Here is an 18,080-nt window from a genome sequence, read left to right on the forward strand (position 1 = left end):
AACTCAAAAAAAAAAAAATGGGCGAAAGACTTGAACAGATACTTAAAGAGGAAGATATGAATATGGCCAATAAGCACATTAAAAAGTTCTCATGCAGCCATAAAAGAATGAGTTCATGTCCTTTGCAGGGACATGAATGAAGCTGGAAACCATCATTCTCAGCAAACTAACACTGGAACAGAAAACCAAACACCTCATGTTCTCACTCATAAGTGGGGGTTGAACAGTGAGAACACTTGGACACAGGGAGGGAACATCACACACTGGGGTCTGTCGGGGAGTTGGGGGAAAGGGGAGGGAGAGCATTAGGACAGATACCTAATGCATGCAGGGCTTAAAACCTAGATGACGGGTTAATAGGTGCAGCAAACCAACATGGCACACGTATACCTATGTAACAAACCTGCACGTTCTGCACATGTATCCCAGAACATAAAGTAAAATTTTAAAAAAAAAAAGATCTTCAGAAAAAGTGCTCAACATCTTGAGACATTAGGCAAATTAACATTAAAATCATTGAATTCTAGCACTCTGAATTAAAATTAAAACCACAATGAGGTACCATTATACTCCCACTAGAATGGCTAAAATAAGACTGCCAGCTTCAAATAATGGTGAGGATTTGGATCAACTGGAACTCTCATCAAGTACTGTTGGGAGTATACATTTTTTTTTAATGAAGTTAGCTTTCATCCATCTTGTGACTCGGCAATTCTCCTAGATACTTATTCAGGAGAAATGAAAACATGTCTACAAAAAAAAAAATGAAAACATGTCTACAAGAATGTTCAGGCTGGGCGCGGTGGCTCAAGCCTGTAATCCCAGCACTTTGGGAGGCCGAGATGGGCGGATCACGAGGTCAGGAGATCGAGACCATCCTGGCTAACACGGTGAAACCCCGTCTCTACTAAAAAATACAAAAAACTAGCCGAGCGAGGTGGCGGGCGCCTGTAGTCCCAGCTACTCGGGAGGCTGAGGCAGGAGAATGGCGTGAACCCGGGGGGCAGAGCTTGCATGAGCTGAGATCCGGCCGCTGCACTCCAGCCTGGGTGACAGAGCGAGACTCCGTCTCAAAAAAAAAAAAAAGAATGTTCATAATAGCTTTATTCATAATAGCCAAAGCCTGGAAATAAACCAAATGTCCATCAAGAGAGAATATACAAATGGTCATATATGAGAATATTACTCTGTAATAACAGATAATGAACTACTGATGCATGCAACAACGTAGATGAATATCATAAACAGGCTGAGTGAAAGAAGCCAGACACAAAAGAGTTTATGTGTTTGAGTCCATTTACATGAAGACCAAGAACAGGCAAAAGTACGTTATGAAGACAGAAGTCAGAACAATGATTGCCTTAGTGGGGTGAGGGGGTGGTTTCAAATAGGGGTTGACTAGGAAGGGGCACAAGGAAGCTTTTGGGGGTGTTGGAAATGTTCTATATCTTGATATGCATTTGTTAGAACTCATTAAATGGTACACCTGAGATCTGTGCATTTCACTGTGTTTAAACTTTAATTTTAAAAAAGTAGGGGAAGGATATGAGGAAGTATACATTGATCCAAGGGCATTCTCCTACATAAGCACAATACAGTTATCACACTCAGAAAATTTAACATTAATGCAGCACTACCATCTAGTATGCAGTTCACATTAGAATATCCCAGTGTCTTAAAATTTGCTGAGAGTAGATCTTAATTGTTTTCACACTTCCCATCTCACACTCTCCCTCTCATGGTAACTGTGTGGTGAAGGATTGGTTCTTTTTTTTTTTTTTTTTTTTTTAAAAGACAGAGTCTTGCACTGTCTCCCAGGCTGGAGTGCAATGGCATGATCTCGATTCACTGCAACTCTGCCTTCCAGGTTCAAGTGATTCTTGTGCCTCGGCCTCCCGAGTAGCTGGGATTACAAGCATGCACCACCATGCCCGGCTAATTTATTTTTAGTAGAGACAGGGTTTCACCATGTTGGCCAGGCTGGTCTCGAACTCCTGACTTTGTGATCCATCTGCCTTGGCCTCCCAAAGTGCTGGGATTACAGGCATGAGCCACCGTGCCCCACCTATAGAATTTTTTATATGTAGGATTCAGTGAAAGATCACCCATTATTAATTTTTAAAAAGCTTCATGATGGAAATTATTCTTGTAGAATGTTAAAATCTGGAATCCCAGGGCATGTTTTCTGGCACCTGTTATTTTCAGTAACCCATTTCGTTTTTGTCATACATATAGAGTTAATGTATGAAAAGTCAATTATGTCAAACTTACACAGTTTGTATGAAAAGATTAATGATCTTTTACAAATGCAGAATTGGCTGGATGTGGCTAATTGTAGAATTGGCCTGTAATCCTAGCGCTTTGGGAGGCTGAGGCGTGAGGATCGCTTGAGTACAGAATTTTGATTCTTCTTTTTTTTTAAATTTTTTATTTTCTGAGACAGAGTCTCACTCTGTCGCCCTGGCTGAAATGCAATGGCATGATCTCAGCTCACTGCAACCTCCACCTCCCAGGTTCAAGCGGTTCTTGTGCCTCAGCTTCCCAAGTAGTTGGGATTACAGATGTGTGCCACCAGGCCCAGCTAATTTTTTTGTGTGTATATTTAGTATAGAGGGGGTTTCACCATATTGGCCAGGCTGGTCTCGAACTCCCAATCTCAGATGGTCCGCCCATCTCGGCCTCCCAAAGTGCTGGATTACAGGTGTGAGCCACCATACCCAGCATTTATATTTATTTATTATTATTTTCTTTTTTTTGAGATGGAGGTTCACCCTGTTGCCCAGGCTGGAGTGTAATGCCAAGATCTTGGCTCACTGCCACCTGCACGTCCTGGGCAATCCTCCTGCCACAGCCTCCCGAGTAGTTGGGAATACAGGCACGTGCACCACACCCAGCTAATTTTTGTATTTAAGTAGAGTCAGGGTTTCATCATGTTGGTCAGGCTGGTCTCGAACTCCTGACCTCAAGTGATCTGCCTGCCTCGGCCTCCCAAAGTGCTGGAATTACAAGCATGAGCCACTGCGCCCGGCCAAGCCCAGGACTTTGAGACCAGCCTGGGCAACAGACCAAGACCCTGTCTGTGTAATAAAAATTATGCAGTATTAGAATAGCAAATCTTGCTCTTAAAAGTTTTGTTTTCCTCGTTGCTTTTTTACTGAAAATGCATGGCTTTAGAAACTTCTGGGTAGTTTGAATTGCAGACAAGCAGGCCCTGTTCTTGTTTGTTTAATTAATGAGATTTGTAAACAGTACTTGGTTTCCCCAGACTCTAGGACTTAGAGGAAGGAAATTTTGATTTAGCTCTTGGTAAAGCTAGATGCACCTGATTTTTCTTTTTCATTGTTATTTTCTTGATCACAGAAAACAATACACGTTAATAGTAGAAAATACCCACAATTGAAACAAATATAAAGCACTTAATAAAACTCTACCACCTAGGCTAGGTAAGGTGGCTCACATCTGTAATCCCGGCACTTTGGGAGGCCGAGGTGGGTGGAACAGCTGAGGTCAGGAGTTCAAGACCATCCTGGCCAACATGGTGAAACCCCATATCTACTAAAACTACAAAAATTAGTTGGGCGTGGTGACAGCCGCCTGTAATCCCAGCTACTCAGGAGGTTGAGGCAGGAAAATTGCTTGAACCCAGGAGGTGGAGGTTGCAGTGAGCTGAGATCATGCCGCTGCACTCCGGCCTGGGTGACAGAGCGAGACAGTCTCGAAAAAACAAAAAAACTGCCACCTAGAGATGGTGGTGGTCAACATCTTAGCAAGAATTTCTCTTGCGTTTTTTTGTGCAAACACAGACAGATTTTCATTTTTTAAAAAAGATGATAGAATCATACTGTATGAATTTAACTGCCTAATTAGCTTGCTGTATCAGCGTCTCTCTTGTCATTAAATGCTCTACAGCTTTTTTTAAAATGGCTACCTGTGGTAGTATTCCTTGAAGGAAATACCTTAAAATTTTTTGTTTTTAAACTCTAAGATACGTGATGTTTGGCTAAAACTAATGAAAATAAATTGATGAAACTTCAATGTAGTGGATCAAGTGACCCATGAAATTGATGAGTTAGATTGTTGTGGGCACCGCTTTTAAATTTATGGTGCCGCCTTAGCAGAATCATGACTTCATCAACTCTTTTTTTTACATACTTTTATTCAAAGAAGATGTTCTCCTCTGCCCCACCTTACCTTCTTCTTGTCTCCAACTGCCAGTATTCATCCATACTCTTTGTAGTTTTGAGGTGTGAGATAGCTCCGAAGTTCTTGGGAATGGGTAGAGTTTAATTCTGAGTCTGCATATAGTCTATTGGAGGAAGCTTTTCTTAGGAGGTGAAATTTGGGATGGAGTTCTCCTCTACACTGTAACCCTGTGGCCACAATCTTTGGTTTAGATCTTTGGCATTTTTCAGTGGATGTCTGTCATAATGTCTAACTCTTCTTCCTGCCTCCAGGCTTCCTGTGATTGCCAGATGAAATTCCGAAAACCCAAATCATTCCCCTAGTTAATATCCTTCAGTGACTCCAGATCAATCAAATTCTTGATCCCTCCGCATGGGTCTTATCATCTGCCCTCGTGCCCTCTCTAGCATCCTACATATTGAGTTCCCCACACCCTAGTTCCCCACACCTCTAGTTTCCCTGAGTTTGGAATATTCTTTCACATTTGCTCATCCCACTATCTAGAACTTCCTGCAGTCTCCCTACTGCCAACCTGTCTGTCTAGTTGCTAATTTATTTTAAAACCCAGCTTAAGTAACACATCCTTTTGGAAGTATTACTTCCCTGATCGTTACTCACCTCCATGCCATCGTTCGCTCAACTCATTGAAGTTAGGTGCCCCCTCTTCTGGGCTGCCACTGCTCTCCATATTCACTTATGTACTGTACTTTGTATTGTAATCAGTTTAATTGACACCCCCCCCTTTATTTGAGCTCCTTGAGAGCCGGACCCTGATTCTTGCTCCTTAGCACTCCACCCTCCCCAGAACCAACATGGTATATAGCTTATAGGAGGCACCCTATAAATGTTTAATGAATGTTTGAATGCAAAAGTGTATCTAACTTTATTGATGGTATAGTTATGAAAAGAACGTGTTGAGAAAAAGGTCAGAAAGGGTTAGGAACTTGTCAGTATTCTAAATCCGTCTTTTTCAAAAGCATACACATTTAGGAATGACTGTCTTGCTTTAAGAATTTGTAGGGCTTTGTTCACCTGAGTTGTACCTTGCTATCACAGAAGGATGCCCTGCAGTGGTCCCGCCATCCGGCTACAGTGGAGGGAGAGGAGCCAGAGGACACGGCTGATGTGGAGAGCTGTGGGTCTAATGAAGCCAGCACTGTGAGTGGTGAAAACGATGGTAAGGACCCTTTACCGGATGGGTGAGGGAGCCACAGCGGGCACTAGGGACTAACCTTTATTTTCCTTTCTTCCAGTATCTCTTGATGAAACATCTTCGAATGCATCCTGTTCTACAGAATCTCAGAGTCGACCTCTTTCCAATCCCAGGGACAGCTACAGAGCTTCCTCACAGGTAAGGAAGAGGTAGAGCCTAACCCGGGAGGATGAATGATGACAGGTACAAGGCAAGATGCTTCCTTCTCCTGTTGTAAGCTGTGGACATGTTCAGAGAGTGAAGAATAGAAGTCTGGTCTCTAGCTGTTAGTAGCATTTAACAGTGGGCCGTAGGAAAAGTGAACAGTAGGTCTGAGCAGAGTGAGTTTTTTCTTTTTCTTTACCTTGGCTGAGTGATTCTGTTCGTTCTTTTTTTTTTTTTTTTTTTTTTTTTTTTGAGATTGAGTTGCACCTGTCGCCCAGGCTGGAGTGCAGTGGTGTGATCTCCGCTTACTGCAACCTCCGCCTCTGGGGTTCAAACACTTCTCCTGCCTCAACCTCCCAAGTAGCTGGGATTACAGGCACGTACTACTGCAACTGGCTAATTTTTGTATTTTTAGTAGAGATGGGGTTTATGCCATGTTGGCCAGGCTAGTCTTGAATTCCTGACCTCAAGTGATCCGTCCGCCTCAGCCTCCCAAAGTTCTGGGATTACAGGCATGAGTCACAACGCCCAGCCTGATTCTGTTCATTCTTGTAATATATATGTGAACATCCGGGGAGAAGTGGGGTTAGTGCAGAGTAGTGAGAACAGGAGATTGGGAGTGAGCAGTTTGAATGGTGACCCTGCACTTACTACCCTTGAGACTTTGGGAAAACTCCTTGCCTGTAAAATGGGGATAACAGTACGTTTTGTAGCTTGGAATGATGCTTGGCACAGTGACCAGCACGTAGCTCAGTAACATTAACCGGTGCTCTCGTCAGCATTATTCGACAGATCTGGTTGAAGACGAACTTCATTTTACAAGAGAGTGAGTAGAGAGTGTCGCCAGGGAATGCTTTTGTGGCTCTGCAGTTGATTGGGGCTCTCTTTTTGTTCTCTCTGGGAATGTAGGCGAACAAACAAAAGAAAAAGACTGGGGTGATGCTGCCTCGAGTTGTCCTGACTCCTCTGAAGGTAAACGGGGCCCACGTGGAATCTGCATCAGGTATGTGTAAACTCATGGTGGTGATGCTTTTTCCTCAGATCCTGGGGACCTGGCCCCCCTCTGTCAACAGTTTCTGACTTAATAGTGTGATGCCAGGAGAGCTGTCGGGCCATAGGCAAGAGCCCTGCCAGTGGGTGAGGCCTGCCGTAGGTTCTATTGCTGGGCTCTGCCGTGTGCCTTCCTCTTTGTCTCCCAAGGCAGTCGTGAGGATCCAATGGAGGATTTGATTGTGCCAGTGCTTTGTAAAAGGTGTAGTGCTATACAAATAAAGATGGCGGTTTGGCATCTGTAAGGTGGTATTTTTAAAGCCAGACCATGAGGTGGTGGTTTCTCTCAGCCTAAGGCTCTCAGTATTGCTGGCAGCATTTCAGGGAGAGCTGGGAGAAGTGAGCTTGTCTGAGAGCCGTGGGCGCGGCTTGTGATACTTTTGACCAGTGGAATGCTGTGCCTTCAGGGTTCTCGGGCCGCCACGCCGATGGCGAGAGCGGCAGCCCGTCCAGCAGCAGCAGCGGCTCTCTGGCCCTGGGCAGCGCTGCTATTCGTGGCCAGGCCGAGGTCGCCCAGGACCCTGCCCCGCTCCTGAGAGGCTTCCGGAAGCCAGCCACAGGTGAGTGGCTTGGCACTTATTTCTCTGCCTGTGAAGGGGGCCCCTGCAGGCCTAGTGAGAAGATGTCTTCTATTCTAGTTCCTTTACCAGTTTATTTTTACTTCTTGGGTGGCCCTCTATTTTTATTTATTTTTACCTTGTAGTTTGATGATTTCATTTGTAGCTCTCTGCTAGACTGTGAGAACTCCTTTCAGGCAGAGATGATGCCACATAGTTTCTCGTATGTCCCTGTAGGCCTAGTCTGTGCCTGCCTTGTACTGCTTAGTAAGTGTTTGAGTGACTGAAAACTGCTTCTGAGCTTCTCAGTGAAGAATTCCAACACCCCTTTTCTCTCTTCGGTAGCATCCTGCCACGTTCATTCCCAACATCTGTAGTCTCTATCAGATGCTCCCTTTTTTCCAACCTAGTCAGTATGTTGAGTGGAAGCATGTGTTGAATTTTGGGGATGCAAACAAATTCAGTAGTGCTGTATCTATATCTCCCACCCCTCACCCCACCCCACCCCCATTAGGGTTATTTGCAATACTAGTATGCTCTTTGCTATTTCAGGATTTAATTCTTAATGGCCCACGTGCTGGGTTTTTTTGTAGATGAGCCACATGAAACCATTAAGAAGGCAAACTTGCTTCTGAGAATTAGAGTAAACCTTTGTCCATGTGAGAACTAGATTTGCTGTCTTGCTGCTTTTCTAGCTCATCAGCAGTGCTCAATCTAAGGTCTCACAGGTCTCTAGTCCTAGTGAGTTTTTCACATAAAAGTAACATTTGCTGAGGCTTCTGTGAGAGGTATTAGCATCTCATTTGGCTTTGAACAGTGCTTAGTACATTTCTGCATGGAGATCATCTCTCCAGCCCATTCATAGAAGGCTTCTGCAGATTTTTCTATAGTAGACTAACTAGATTTACTTTTAGACAATTTCCATGATTTCTCCAGTTGAGCTTTGTGGAACCTGTTCTCCAGCTTTGGAGGGAAGCTCAGAACCTGCCCCTTGCCTGGTTTTCTGTGGGAAGTGTCCTTTTCAGGCTGTGACACAGCATGGTACAGAGTTTTGTCTGAGGGGATGCAACCCCAAGTGTTCTCCTAGGTTTGATGGCAATGACAGTAACCTGGAAAGAACAATTGTAATATGCAGGTTAGGATGGATTGAGCAGATTGTGTGCAGATAACTTCTGGGTAGTTTGGGTGCTGTCACCAAAGTTTTCCCATCAGTTGGCATTTGCTTTTTTCTTTTAAAAAGCTGAAATCTATACCTTGCTGCTTCTTGCTTCAAAAATCATAGGTCAAATGAAGCGTAACAGAGGGGAAGAAATAGATTTTGAGACACCTGGGTCCATTCTTGTCAACACCAACCTCCGTGCCCTGATCAACTCTCGGACCTTCCATGCCTTACCATCACACTTCCAGCAGCAGCTCCTCTTCCTCCTGCCTGAAGTAGACAGACAGGTGCACATGGGGAGCCTCCCCTTTGCCTCTTTCTGGATGGGCTTCTGTTCTCTTTTAAGTTTATTTATTAGGATTTTTTTCCCCCTTGATCCTTCTAGGTGGGGACAGATGGCCTGTTGCGTCTCAGCAGCAGTGCACTGAATAACGAGTTTTTTACCCATGCGGCTCAGAGCTGGCGGGAGCGCCTGGCTGATGGTACGTAGACTTGATCATCTCAGACGGCTTGCGATGCACCTGACCTGTGTGGTGTTGCATGTCTCCTGGTACTTAAAATCCAAGCTCTTTCTTCTCAAAGGGTTATTTAGTATAAGACAGGCTTTCCTCATTACCAATAAATGTGGTGGGTATTAATGTGCCACATAGCTCTGAAGAAATAACAGAGTGTTTAGGTTTAGACTTTCACTATATTGTATGTATATACTCATTCTTCATCTCCTTTTTATCATTAAAACTATAAACACCTATTCCAGTAATCATGGCATCGTCTGGAAGGGTGGAGGAAAGTACACTGTGGAGTTGACAAGCTCCATCATGCTCTGTCTTTAGGCATTGTCACTTGGAGTGATTGTTAGCTTCTATTAATTTAATTTTGTAGGGAAAGTGTTGAGAGGGTTCTTAAGAACACCCCTAGGTTTGATGATTCGCTAGCAGGACTCAGCATATAGTTACATGTATAGGGCTGTGGTTTATTACAGCAGAAGAATACAAAGTAAAATCAGCAAATGGAGAGGCACATGGGGTGAGGTCCAGGGGAAACCATGTGTTGGCTTCCAAGGTCCTCTCTCAGTGGTGTCACACAGGACACATTTAATTCCCACAGCAACAAGTTATGACAACATGTATGAAATGTCTACTAGGGAAACCTGTTAAAGACTTGGTGCCCAGGGTTTTTATCAAGGCCAGATCATGTAGGAAGCCACTGCTTGGCACATACCGAGATTCCAGATTCCCAGAAGGAAGGCAGGTGTTCAGCATAAGCCATATTGTTTGCATAAACAATTTAGGCACAGTGAACAACTCATCAGTTAGGGTGATTGGGAACCCTCCTGAAATCGTAAGTTCCCAGATATCAGCCAACAGCTGTTCTTTTAAGTAGGCCTTTCTAAGAATAAACAATCAGGCCTACTATGTTAACTTTTTGTCTACACGGGAAATAAGAATGGTTCTTTTTTGTTGTTGTTTTGGTTTTTCGATCAAGGAGTTGCTTGGTCTGACTTTAGGGAAGAGTGAATTTCCCTTATAGTAGACGTGTTAGCTCTGTCCCTGTAAGAGCGTGATGTGAGAGAGCCTCTAGAAGAGACATGTTTTAAAACTGGGAGATTCAGCTGTCCATAAGACAGACATTAATATCCCGAATGCACTTACTAGAAGAGGTTTATTTCTCCCTAGGCGAATTTACTCATGAAATGCAAGTCAGGATACGACAGGAAATGGAGAAGGAAAAGAAGGTGGAACAATGGAAAGAAAAGTTCTTTGAAGACTACTATGGACAGAAGTAAGGCAGTTGGAGCTATGAGTCCTGGTCTGGGGTTTTGAGGGGATAGAGGTAGATGGTCTCAAAGTAGTGTATTACTTACATGTTGGACAACAGTGTGGAGATTGCAGTGACACTTGGGTCATTTATCATAATGCCATTCATAGTGAAGCTAACAGAAGTTTTTCTGTGGTTAGAGTTATGCACCATGCAGATTTATTTTGTTCTGAGATATCTATGTTTCTGGGTCCATATTATTCATAGAAATAAAAGAGACATGTCCACTCTGGCCTGAAACTGATGGTGTGATTTTGATTGGCAGGCTGGGTTTGACCAAAGAAGAGTCATTGCAGCAGAACGTGGGCCAGGAGGAGGCCGAAATCAAAAGTGGCTTGTGTGTCCCAGGAGAATCAGTGCGTTCACAGCGTGGTCCAGCCACCCGACAGCGAGATGGGCATTTTAAGAAACGTTCTCGGCCAGATCTCCGAACCAGAGCCAGGAGGAATCTGTACAAAAAACAGGAGCCAGAACAAGCAGGGGTTGCTAAGGATGCAAAATCTGTGGCCTCAGATGTTCCCCTCTACAAGGATGGGGAGGCTAAGACTGACCCAGCAGGGCTGAGCAGTCCCCATCTGCCAGGCACATCCTCTGCAGCACCCGACCCAGAGGGTCCCGAATTCCCAGTTGAGTCTGTGGCTTCTCGGATCCAGACTGAGCCAGACAACTTGGCACGTGCCTCTGCATCTCCAGACAGAATTCCTAGTCTGCCTCGGGAGACTGTGGATCAGGAGCCCAAGGATCAGAAGAGGAAATCCTTTGAGCAGGCGGCCTCTGCATCCTTTCCCGAAAAGAAGCCCCGGCTTGAAGATCGTCAGTCCTTTCGTAACACAATTGAAAGTGTTCACACCGAAAAGCCACAGCCCACTAAAGAGGAGCCCAAAGTCCCGCCCATCCGGGTAGGAGACTGTTTGATTCCTGGCTGCCCTGGAGCCAGGTTTTCTTTGAGGGTCATGAGATTATAGAGCCCTTAACTCTGGGGCCTTGAAGTTAATTATGTGGGAATGTAGAGCCTTTTATGAGAGGCTTTCTTGAGACAGCCTTAAAGTTTAGTGAGATAGGTTCTTTTCTTCCTCACTTTTTTGTTCACTCTGTTGAAGTTATCTCCAGAGGTCAAAATCCTTTGGAGTTTTAAAATCTTTTTAAGATAGTGTTAGGTTCTTTGCTGTAGTGACTCACACAGTCCCACCAGAAATTAAATTTAGAAGTGTGGCATATAACAGCCCTTGAGCAGAATCTTCTCTGAATGGTGTGGTGTTATGGCAGCCATTTTACTATGATGATTTCATTGTTTTAAGGAAATTATTTGATTCTGTATGCCATGACCCTTAAGCTACTAGAATCCTAGTTTTGCTTTACAGTCCCTAGGTCAGATCACCCAGTCAGTTAAAACTGTTTTCTAATTCTTTTTTTGCAGATTCAACTTTCACGTATCAAACCACCCTGGGTGGTTAAAGGTCAGCCCACTTACCAGATATGCCCCCGGATCATCCCCACCACGGAGTCCTCCTGCCGGGGCTGGACTGGCGCCAGGACCCTCGCAGACATTAAAGCCCGTGCTCTGCAGGTCCGAGGGGCGAGAGGTCATGACTGCCATAGAGAGGCGGCCACCACTGCCATCGGAGGGGGGGGTGGCCCGGGTGGAGGTGGCAGCAGGGCCACCGATGAGGGAGGTGGCAGAGGCGGCAGCAGTGGTGATGGTGGTGAGGCCTGTGGCCACCTTGAGCCCAGGGGAGGCCCGAGCACCCCTGGAAAGTGTACGTCAGATCTACAGCGAACACAACTACTGCCGCCTTATCCTCTAAATGGGGAGCATACCCAGGCCGGAACTGCCATGTCCAGAGCGAGGAGAGAGGACCTGGCTTCTCTGAGAAAGGAGGAAAACTGCCTACTACAGAGAGCTTCAGTTGGACTCAGAGATGGGCTGGGAGATGCCTCCCAACTCCCCATTGCTCCCACTGGGGACCAGCCATGCCAGGCCTTGCCCCCACTGTCCTCCCAAACCTCAGTAGCTGAGAGATTAGTGGAGCAGCCTCAGTTGCATCCGGATGTTAAAACTGAATGTGAGTCTGGCACCACTTCCTGGGAAAGTGATGATGAGGAGCGAGGACCCACCACTCCCACAGACAATGGTCCTATTCCGTCTCTAGTGGGAGATGATACATTAGAGAAAGGAACTGGCCAGACTCTTGACAGTCATCCCACTATGAAGGATCCTGTAAATGTGACCCCCAGTTCTACACCTGAATCCTCATCAACTGATTGCCTGCAGAACAGACCGTTTGATGACAAATTAGGTCTTGGTGACTCATGCCTTCCTATGAGGGAAAGTGATACTAGACAAGAAAACTTGAAAACCAAGGCTCTCGTTTCTAACAGTTCTGTGCATTGGATGCCCATCCCATCGAATGATGACGTAGTGAAACAGCCTGAACCAGAATCCAGAGGACATGTACCATCTGTTGAGCCCCAGGTTGGAGAGGAGTGGGAGAAAGCTCCTCCCACCCTTCCTGCATTGCCTGGGGATTTGACAGCCGACGAGGGTCTAGATCCTACTGATAGCCTTACTTCACTCTGGACTGTGCCATCTCGAGGAGGCAATGACAGCACTGGTAGTTACTGTCAACAGATAGACGCTGAAAAGCTGAAAATCAACGGAGACTCTGAAGCACTGAGTCCTCATAGTGAGTCCACAGATACAGCCTCTGACTTTGAAGGTCACCTCACAGAGGACAGCAGTGAGGCTGACAGTAGTGAAGCTGCAGTGACAAAGGGATCTTCGGTGAACAAGGATGAGAAACCCAGTTGGAACCAATCTGCCTCACTGTCCAAGGTGAATGGTGACCTGCGTCTGGTTACAAGGACAGATGGGATGGTTGCTCCTCAGAGCTGGGTGTCTCGAGTATGTGCGGTCCGCCAAAAGATCCCAGATTCCCTACTGCTGGCCAATACTGAGTACCAGCCAAGAGCCATGTGTCTGTCCAGGCCTGGGTCCTCAGTGGAGGCCACTAACCCACTTGTGATGCAGTTGCTGCAGGGTAACTTGCCCCTAGAGAAGGTCCTTCCACCGGCCCACGATGACAGCACGCCAGAAGCCCCACAAGTACCGCTTACAAACGAGCAGAGCCATGGCTCCCTGTGCCTGGGATCTTTACATGGTCTTGAAGAAAACAGTGGCATGGTTGGTGGAAGCAGCCCCATTTCTTTAAGGGCTTTGAAGGAGCCTCTTCTACCAGATAGCTATGAAACAGGCCCTGGTCTTGCCAGGATTGAGGTCACCCAGGCTCCTGGAGCACCCCAAAAGAATTCCAAGACAGTCCCAAGTTTTGACTCCCTCCATCCAGTGACAAATCCAATTACTTCCTCTAGGAAACTGGAAGAAATGGATTCCAAAGAGCAGTTCTCTTCCTTTAGTTGTGAAGATCAAAAGGAAGTCTGTGCCGTGTCACAGGACAGTAATTCAAATGCTGCTCCAGGCAAGAGCCCAGGAGATCTTACTACCTCGAGAACACCTCGTTTCTCATCTCCAAATGTGATCTCCTTTGGTCCAGAGCAGACAGGTCGGGCCTTGGGTGATCAGAGCAATGTTACAGGCCAAGGGAAGAAGCTTTTTGGCTCTGGGAATGTGGCTGCAACCCTTCAGCGCCCCAGGCCTGCAGACCCGATGCCTCTGCCTGCTGAGATCCCTCCAGTTTTTCCCAGTGGGAAGTTGGGACCAAGCACAAACTCCATGTCTGGTGGGGTACAGACTCCAAGGGAAGACTGGGCTCCAAAGCCACATGCCTCTGTTGGCAGCGTCAAGAATGAGAAGACTTTTGTGGGGGGTTCTCTTAAGGCAAATGCCGAGAACAGGAAAGCTACTGGGCATAGTCCCCTGGAACTGGTGGGTCACTTGCAAGGGATGCCCTTTGTCATGGACTTGCCCTTCTGGAAATTACCCCAAGAACCAGGGAAGGGGCTCAGTGAGCCTCTGGAGCCACCTTCTCTCCCCTCCCAACTCAGCATCAAGCAGGCATTTTATGGGAAGCTTTCTAAACTCCAGCTGAGTTCCACCAGCTTTAATTATTCCTCCAGCTCTCCCACCTTTCCCAAAGGCCTTGCTGGAAGTGTGGTGCAGCTGAGCCACAAAGCAAAGTTTGGTGCGAGCCACAGTGCATCACTTTCCTTGCAAATGTTCACTGACAGCAGCACAGTGGAAAGCATCTCACTCCAGTGTGCGTGCAGCCTGAAAGCCATGATCATGTGCCAAGGCTGCGGTGCATTCTGTCATGATGACTGTATTGGACCCTCAAAGCTCTGTGTATTGTGCCTTGTGGTGAGATAATAAATTATGGCCATGGGAAACGTTGTATATTTAGTGTGTGTATTTTGATAATGATTGATCTTAAATCTGTATACAGAATATCATTGATACAATACTCTTTTTAGGCAGAAGCACTCTTGCCTTCCCCCAGAATTTATAGTGCTAAAGGCCTTTGTCTCTTGTTGACCCTTCTGGTCTTGCTGGAGGGGTTTCCTGGGTATAACCCATTGGGCTGCCCAAGGCCAGCCAGCCTGAACTCTCCTGCAGACAGAGCCTGATGTGGCATGGAGTGGGGTTGTGGGTGGTGGGGGGACTGCCTGACTCCCAGAGGGACTTGAAACTGAAGCAAGAAGGTTGCATTCTCCATCAAGGGAATTAACTTACCTGAACTAAGTAGAAATGCCAGTCTTCCACTGCCCCCTCCCTGCCATCTTTTCTTCTACTTTGGGGAGTTGATGGCCAGGAAAGAAGGCAGCATTGGGTTAAAGTAACTCCCAGCATTGCCCACCAGGGGGCTGGTGCATGTGCTGACCTTAGGGTCACAGTTGAGTCATTTGCCAGTTGACGGAGCAAATTTGGAACTTTTCTGTCTCCGTGTGATCCACTAGCCCACAGGATCATTTGGAACCTTGAATAGCTCTGCTTGGACAATGGGGTTGGGGAATAGGGTTGTCTTTCCTATGAAAATGCCATCTGTAGACCTTGTGAGTCAGCTGTCCAGACGTTTGCAGGTGAATTCCTCTGCTTGACATCTTCCCTGTCACTTTGGACCCTATGGGAGTGGGCATCTCCACGCACCTGTGTATGTGAAAGTCATTTTACATTTCAAAGCAGTGTGTGTTTCATATTTTTATATTTTTAACTCTTTATTCTTGGATGTATAAAGTGAACTTTTTGGCTTCTGTAAGTATGCTCTATGCACCTCTAATGTTTTATCATGTATTTATATGTTGTACACAGTACTGGCTGATTCTGTAAATGGATGTATTGTACAGAGAACATGAACGTCTCTTCCTAATTTTACATCTTCAGCATCATTGCATTAAAGTGGTGTAATCTACTTCTCTACACCTGTTGTCAGAGCCACTGAGTGCTGTGCTGCTCGACGTGAGGGTGATATGATTGACTTGTGACCTGCCAGGTTGCCCGATGCCCTGTTGGGTCACCGGGTGAACCTGCTGCAGCCTGCAGAGCCACAGTCAGCCTGCCCACACGCCGCCAAGCAAACTCATCTTGCTTTTCACATCTCTCCTCCTACAGCCTTAATGGCTGCTCGCTGCCATATGTGACAAATCACCACCACCAGTGTTAAGTGCTTCTGGATTCATGGGTGAGTTCCCTGGGCAGCCCCCAGGAAGGCCTTCCAGATCTGGCTCCAGGGTCACCACCTGTCACAGCAATACCTGGGACCAGGCTCTCCTAGGACTGTGAGGCTCCTTTTGACGTACTTTTGACATCCGGCAGGTTTGGGAAGAAACAAAGCCATGCCTGCTCCTGCCTCTCTCCCAACATGTTTCCAGCAAGTAGATGCCCCTGTGTGTGTTTTCCCTTTGCCTTGTTTCCTGCCTTATATCTTGTATTTCGACTTACTACAGAATTGAGGGTCCTTGCTTAATTTAGGTCAAGTATAAAATTTGTATGACTTCAACAAGTCTGAAAGGTTTTTTTCTCATTTAATCTGATGTGGCATTTTCGTCATCTGAAGCATGAGTGACAAGTTGGGAATGATGTGATTTAGAATGCAGTATTGGCCAAGTCAAAGTTGCCAACTTAAGTGTCTGTTTACCAAAAACCGGGAACAGGGGCCCAACCACGTCCAGTCCTCTTCCCTCTGCTGGAACCTTTGGGGACACTCAAGGTTACAGTTTGACACTGATCTGGTCCATGGGGGCTGCCCAGAGAAAGCACTGCTTCTGTATGTCTGTTGTGGTATTGGAACAATAAACTGTACAACCTGCAGTTGTGGTCTCAGTCATCTGTGGCTGCCTCGCTGGTGTGGGAAGGTCAGCTGAAGTGCTGAGCTGGAAGGGAAGGAGTAGACGCCAGCTGTCCTCACCTTGGCTCTGGAGCTACTGTTCTTATACTTGGAGCTCTTCTTTTGGGAGGTTAGTCCAAAAGGAATGACTTGGCAGCTTCACTGGTCTTTAGCTGTTCATGACTTGGCGGACTTCACCACATAGACTGCAGTCATCAATCTACCGAGAGCAATGAGAATGTTTCCCCTGGTGAGTGGGAGTCATAAATTGTGACATCCCTCTGAGCAGCTCGTCCAAACAGCTTCACCGAGCTTGAGGTTGCCAAGTGGCTTCCTAATGGTCAGTGGTCTTCTGTAGGTGGGTGACTAGCTCTGACCTTGGAAAACTTTAACCCCAAGCACCTCTTTCTGTAGCCTCTGGTGGCAGTGAGAGGAAGGTGCTGGCTCAGGGTGGGGTGTCTGATGCTGGTTGAGTGAGCCTGAGTAGATGGCCTGCTTCAGGGATTGACTTCTTGACTGAGAAGTCCTCAGACGTCTCTTAGAGTATGTAAATACATTGACTTTGTGCTTATCAGAAATAATTTTATTAGTATATAAATAAGCCAAAAGACCAAATGATGGGAGTTTAAACATCTATTCATTTATTTTTTCCTGTGAATTGGAGGAAACACTTCGTGGTGGGATATCCTTTGGGCAGTTCAAGCTGCCATTTTGTAGTGCTGCTGTTTGATCGACATGCAGTTTTGAGAACTGATGATTCGGAGGCCCTGTAGTGACTGAGCAACTGCCTGGTGGTGGTGATGTGTCCTTGTGTCACAGGACCCATTTGCCCACTTACGTCTGCAGGAGCTCAGAATGCATTAGGGTCCCAGATCGGGACCTTCCTGTGCCTATTGCCTCTCCCCAGGGAGGCAGAATGATGTAGTGAGTTCTTAGAGTACAGCCTCTGCGACACGCCAGCTCTGTGGTCTTGGGTCATGTTATTTAACCAGGCTGCCAACTATCATCTGTGAATGGTGTAATAGTTCCTACTTCACGAGGTTGTTAGTGCCTGCCTCCTAGGACATGATGACTGTTAGTTCACAGCAGGCCAAGACAATAATAGGTGAACTACAGTAGAAGTCTAGACAGCTACTGCCACCTACTTCACTCTTGCTCCAGAAAGGAGCTGTCAGGATGTAGGCCTTGTGCCCGCTGCGCTGAGGGGTGATGCAGGGTATGAAGTCCCTTTGGACCCTGGCTTTTGGTCTCAGGCCACAGACCTGACCAAAGGTTGGTGTAGTCCTGAGTTTAGATTGAATATTTGGTCAGGAAGGCTTATTTTGCTCATGGTCCAAAGGACAGGGAAAATAATGTTTCAGAATATAGGAAAAATGGTATTGGCCTGGCAAGGTGTCATTTATTTGCTATCCAGCCTGCTGTAAGACTGTGTTAGAGAGAGGGGGGTGTGGGTATGTGTGCCTGCTAAATAGAGCTACCTGCATCCATCAGGGGTCTTGATGGCCAAAGCATCTGCCTGCCCTGTCTCCCGGAGAGGAGGGGACCCAGGCTGTGTTGCCCTTATGTGTGGGTGGTGTTTGAAGCCATGGAAGGGGCAGGGTGTGGAACTTTGGAGATTGCTCCAAAATTGGACAACATCCCCACGCTTCCTATTGTCTCTGGTAAATTTGAAAGCCTAG

General features: G+C 46.3%; 1 protein-coding gene across 12 annotated transcripts in view; it reads left to right on the top strand.

Moving 5' to 3' along the window:
- Positions 1–16,385, top strand: part of ASXL1 (ASXL transcriptional regulator 1) — a 76,336-nt gene extending 59,951 nt beyond the window's left edge. For 10 of the 12 annotated variants that reach the window (XM_009216345.4, XM_009216344.4, XM_003904882.4 and 7 more), the window contains 9 exons: positions 5,239–5,359; positions 5,436–5,533; positions 6,449–6,542; positions 6,997–7,149; positions 8,429–8,592; positions 8,691–8,787; positions 9,982–10,087; positions 10,389–11,022; positions 11,541–16,385. In XM_009216345.4, coding sequence (XP_009214609.2) covers positions 5,239–5,359; positions 5,436–5,533; positions 6,449–6,542; positions 6,997–7,149; positions 8,429–8,592; positions 8,691–8,787; positions 9,982–10,087; positions 10,389–11,022; positions 11,541–14,447 — 4,374 coding nt within the window. In that variant the 3' untranslated portion in view covers positions 14,448–16,385. Of the gene's footprint in view, positions 1–5,238; positions 5,360–5,435; positions 5,534–5,964; positions 6,543–6,996; positions 7,150–8,428; positions 8,593–8,690; positions 8,788–9,981; positions 10,088–10,388; positions 11,023–11,540 lie in introns of those variants that run through there. The other 2 variants (XM_021921150.2, XM_021921154.2) reach the window with 2 other exon arrangements.
- Positions 16,386–18,080: the final 1,695 nt, after the last annotated feature.

This window comes from Papio anubis, chromosome 16 (assembly GCF_008728515.1).
Source record: "Papio anubis isolate 15944 chromosome 16, Panubis1.0, whole genome shotgun sequence".
NCBI classification, from domain to species: Eukaryota; Metazoa; Chordata; class Mammalia; order Primates; family Cercopithecidae; genus Papio; species Papio anubis.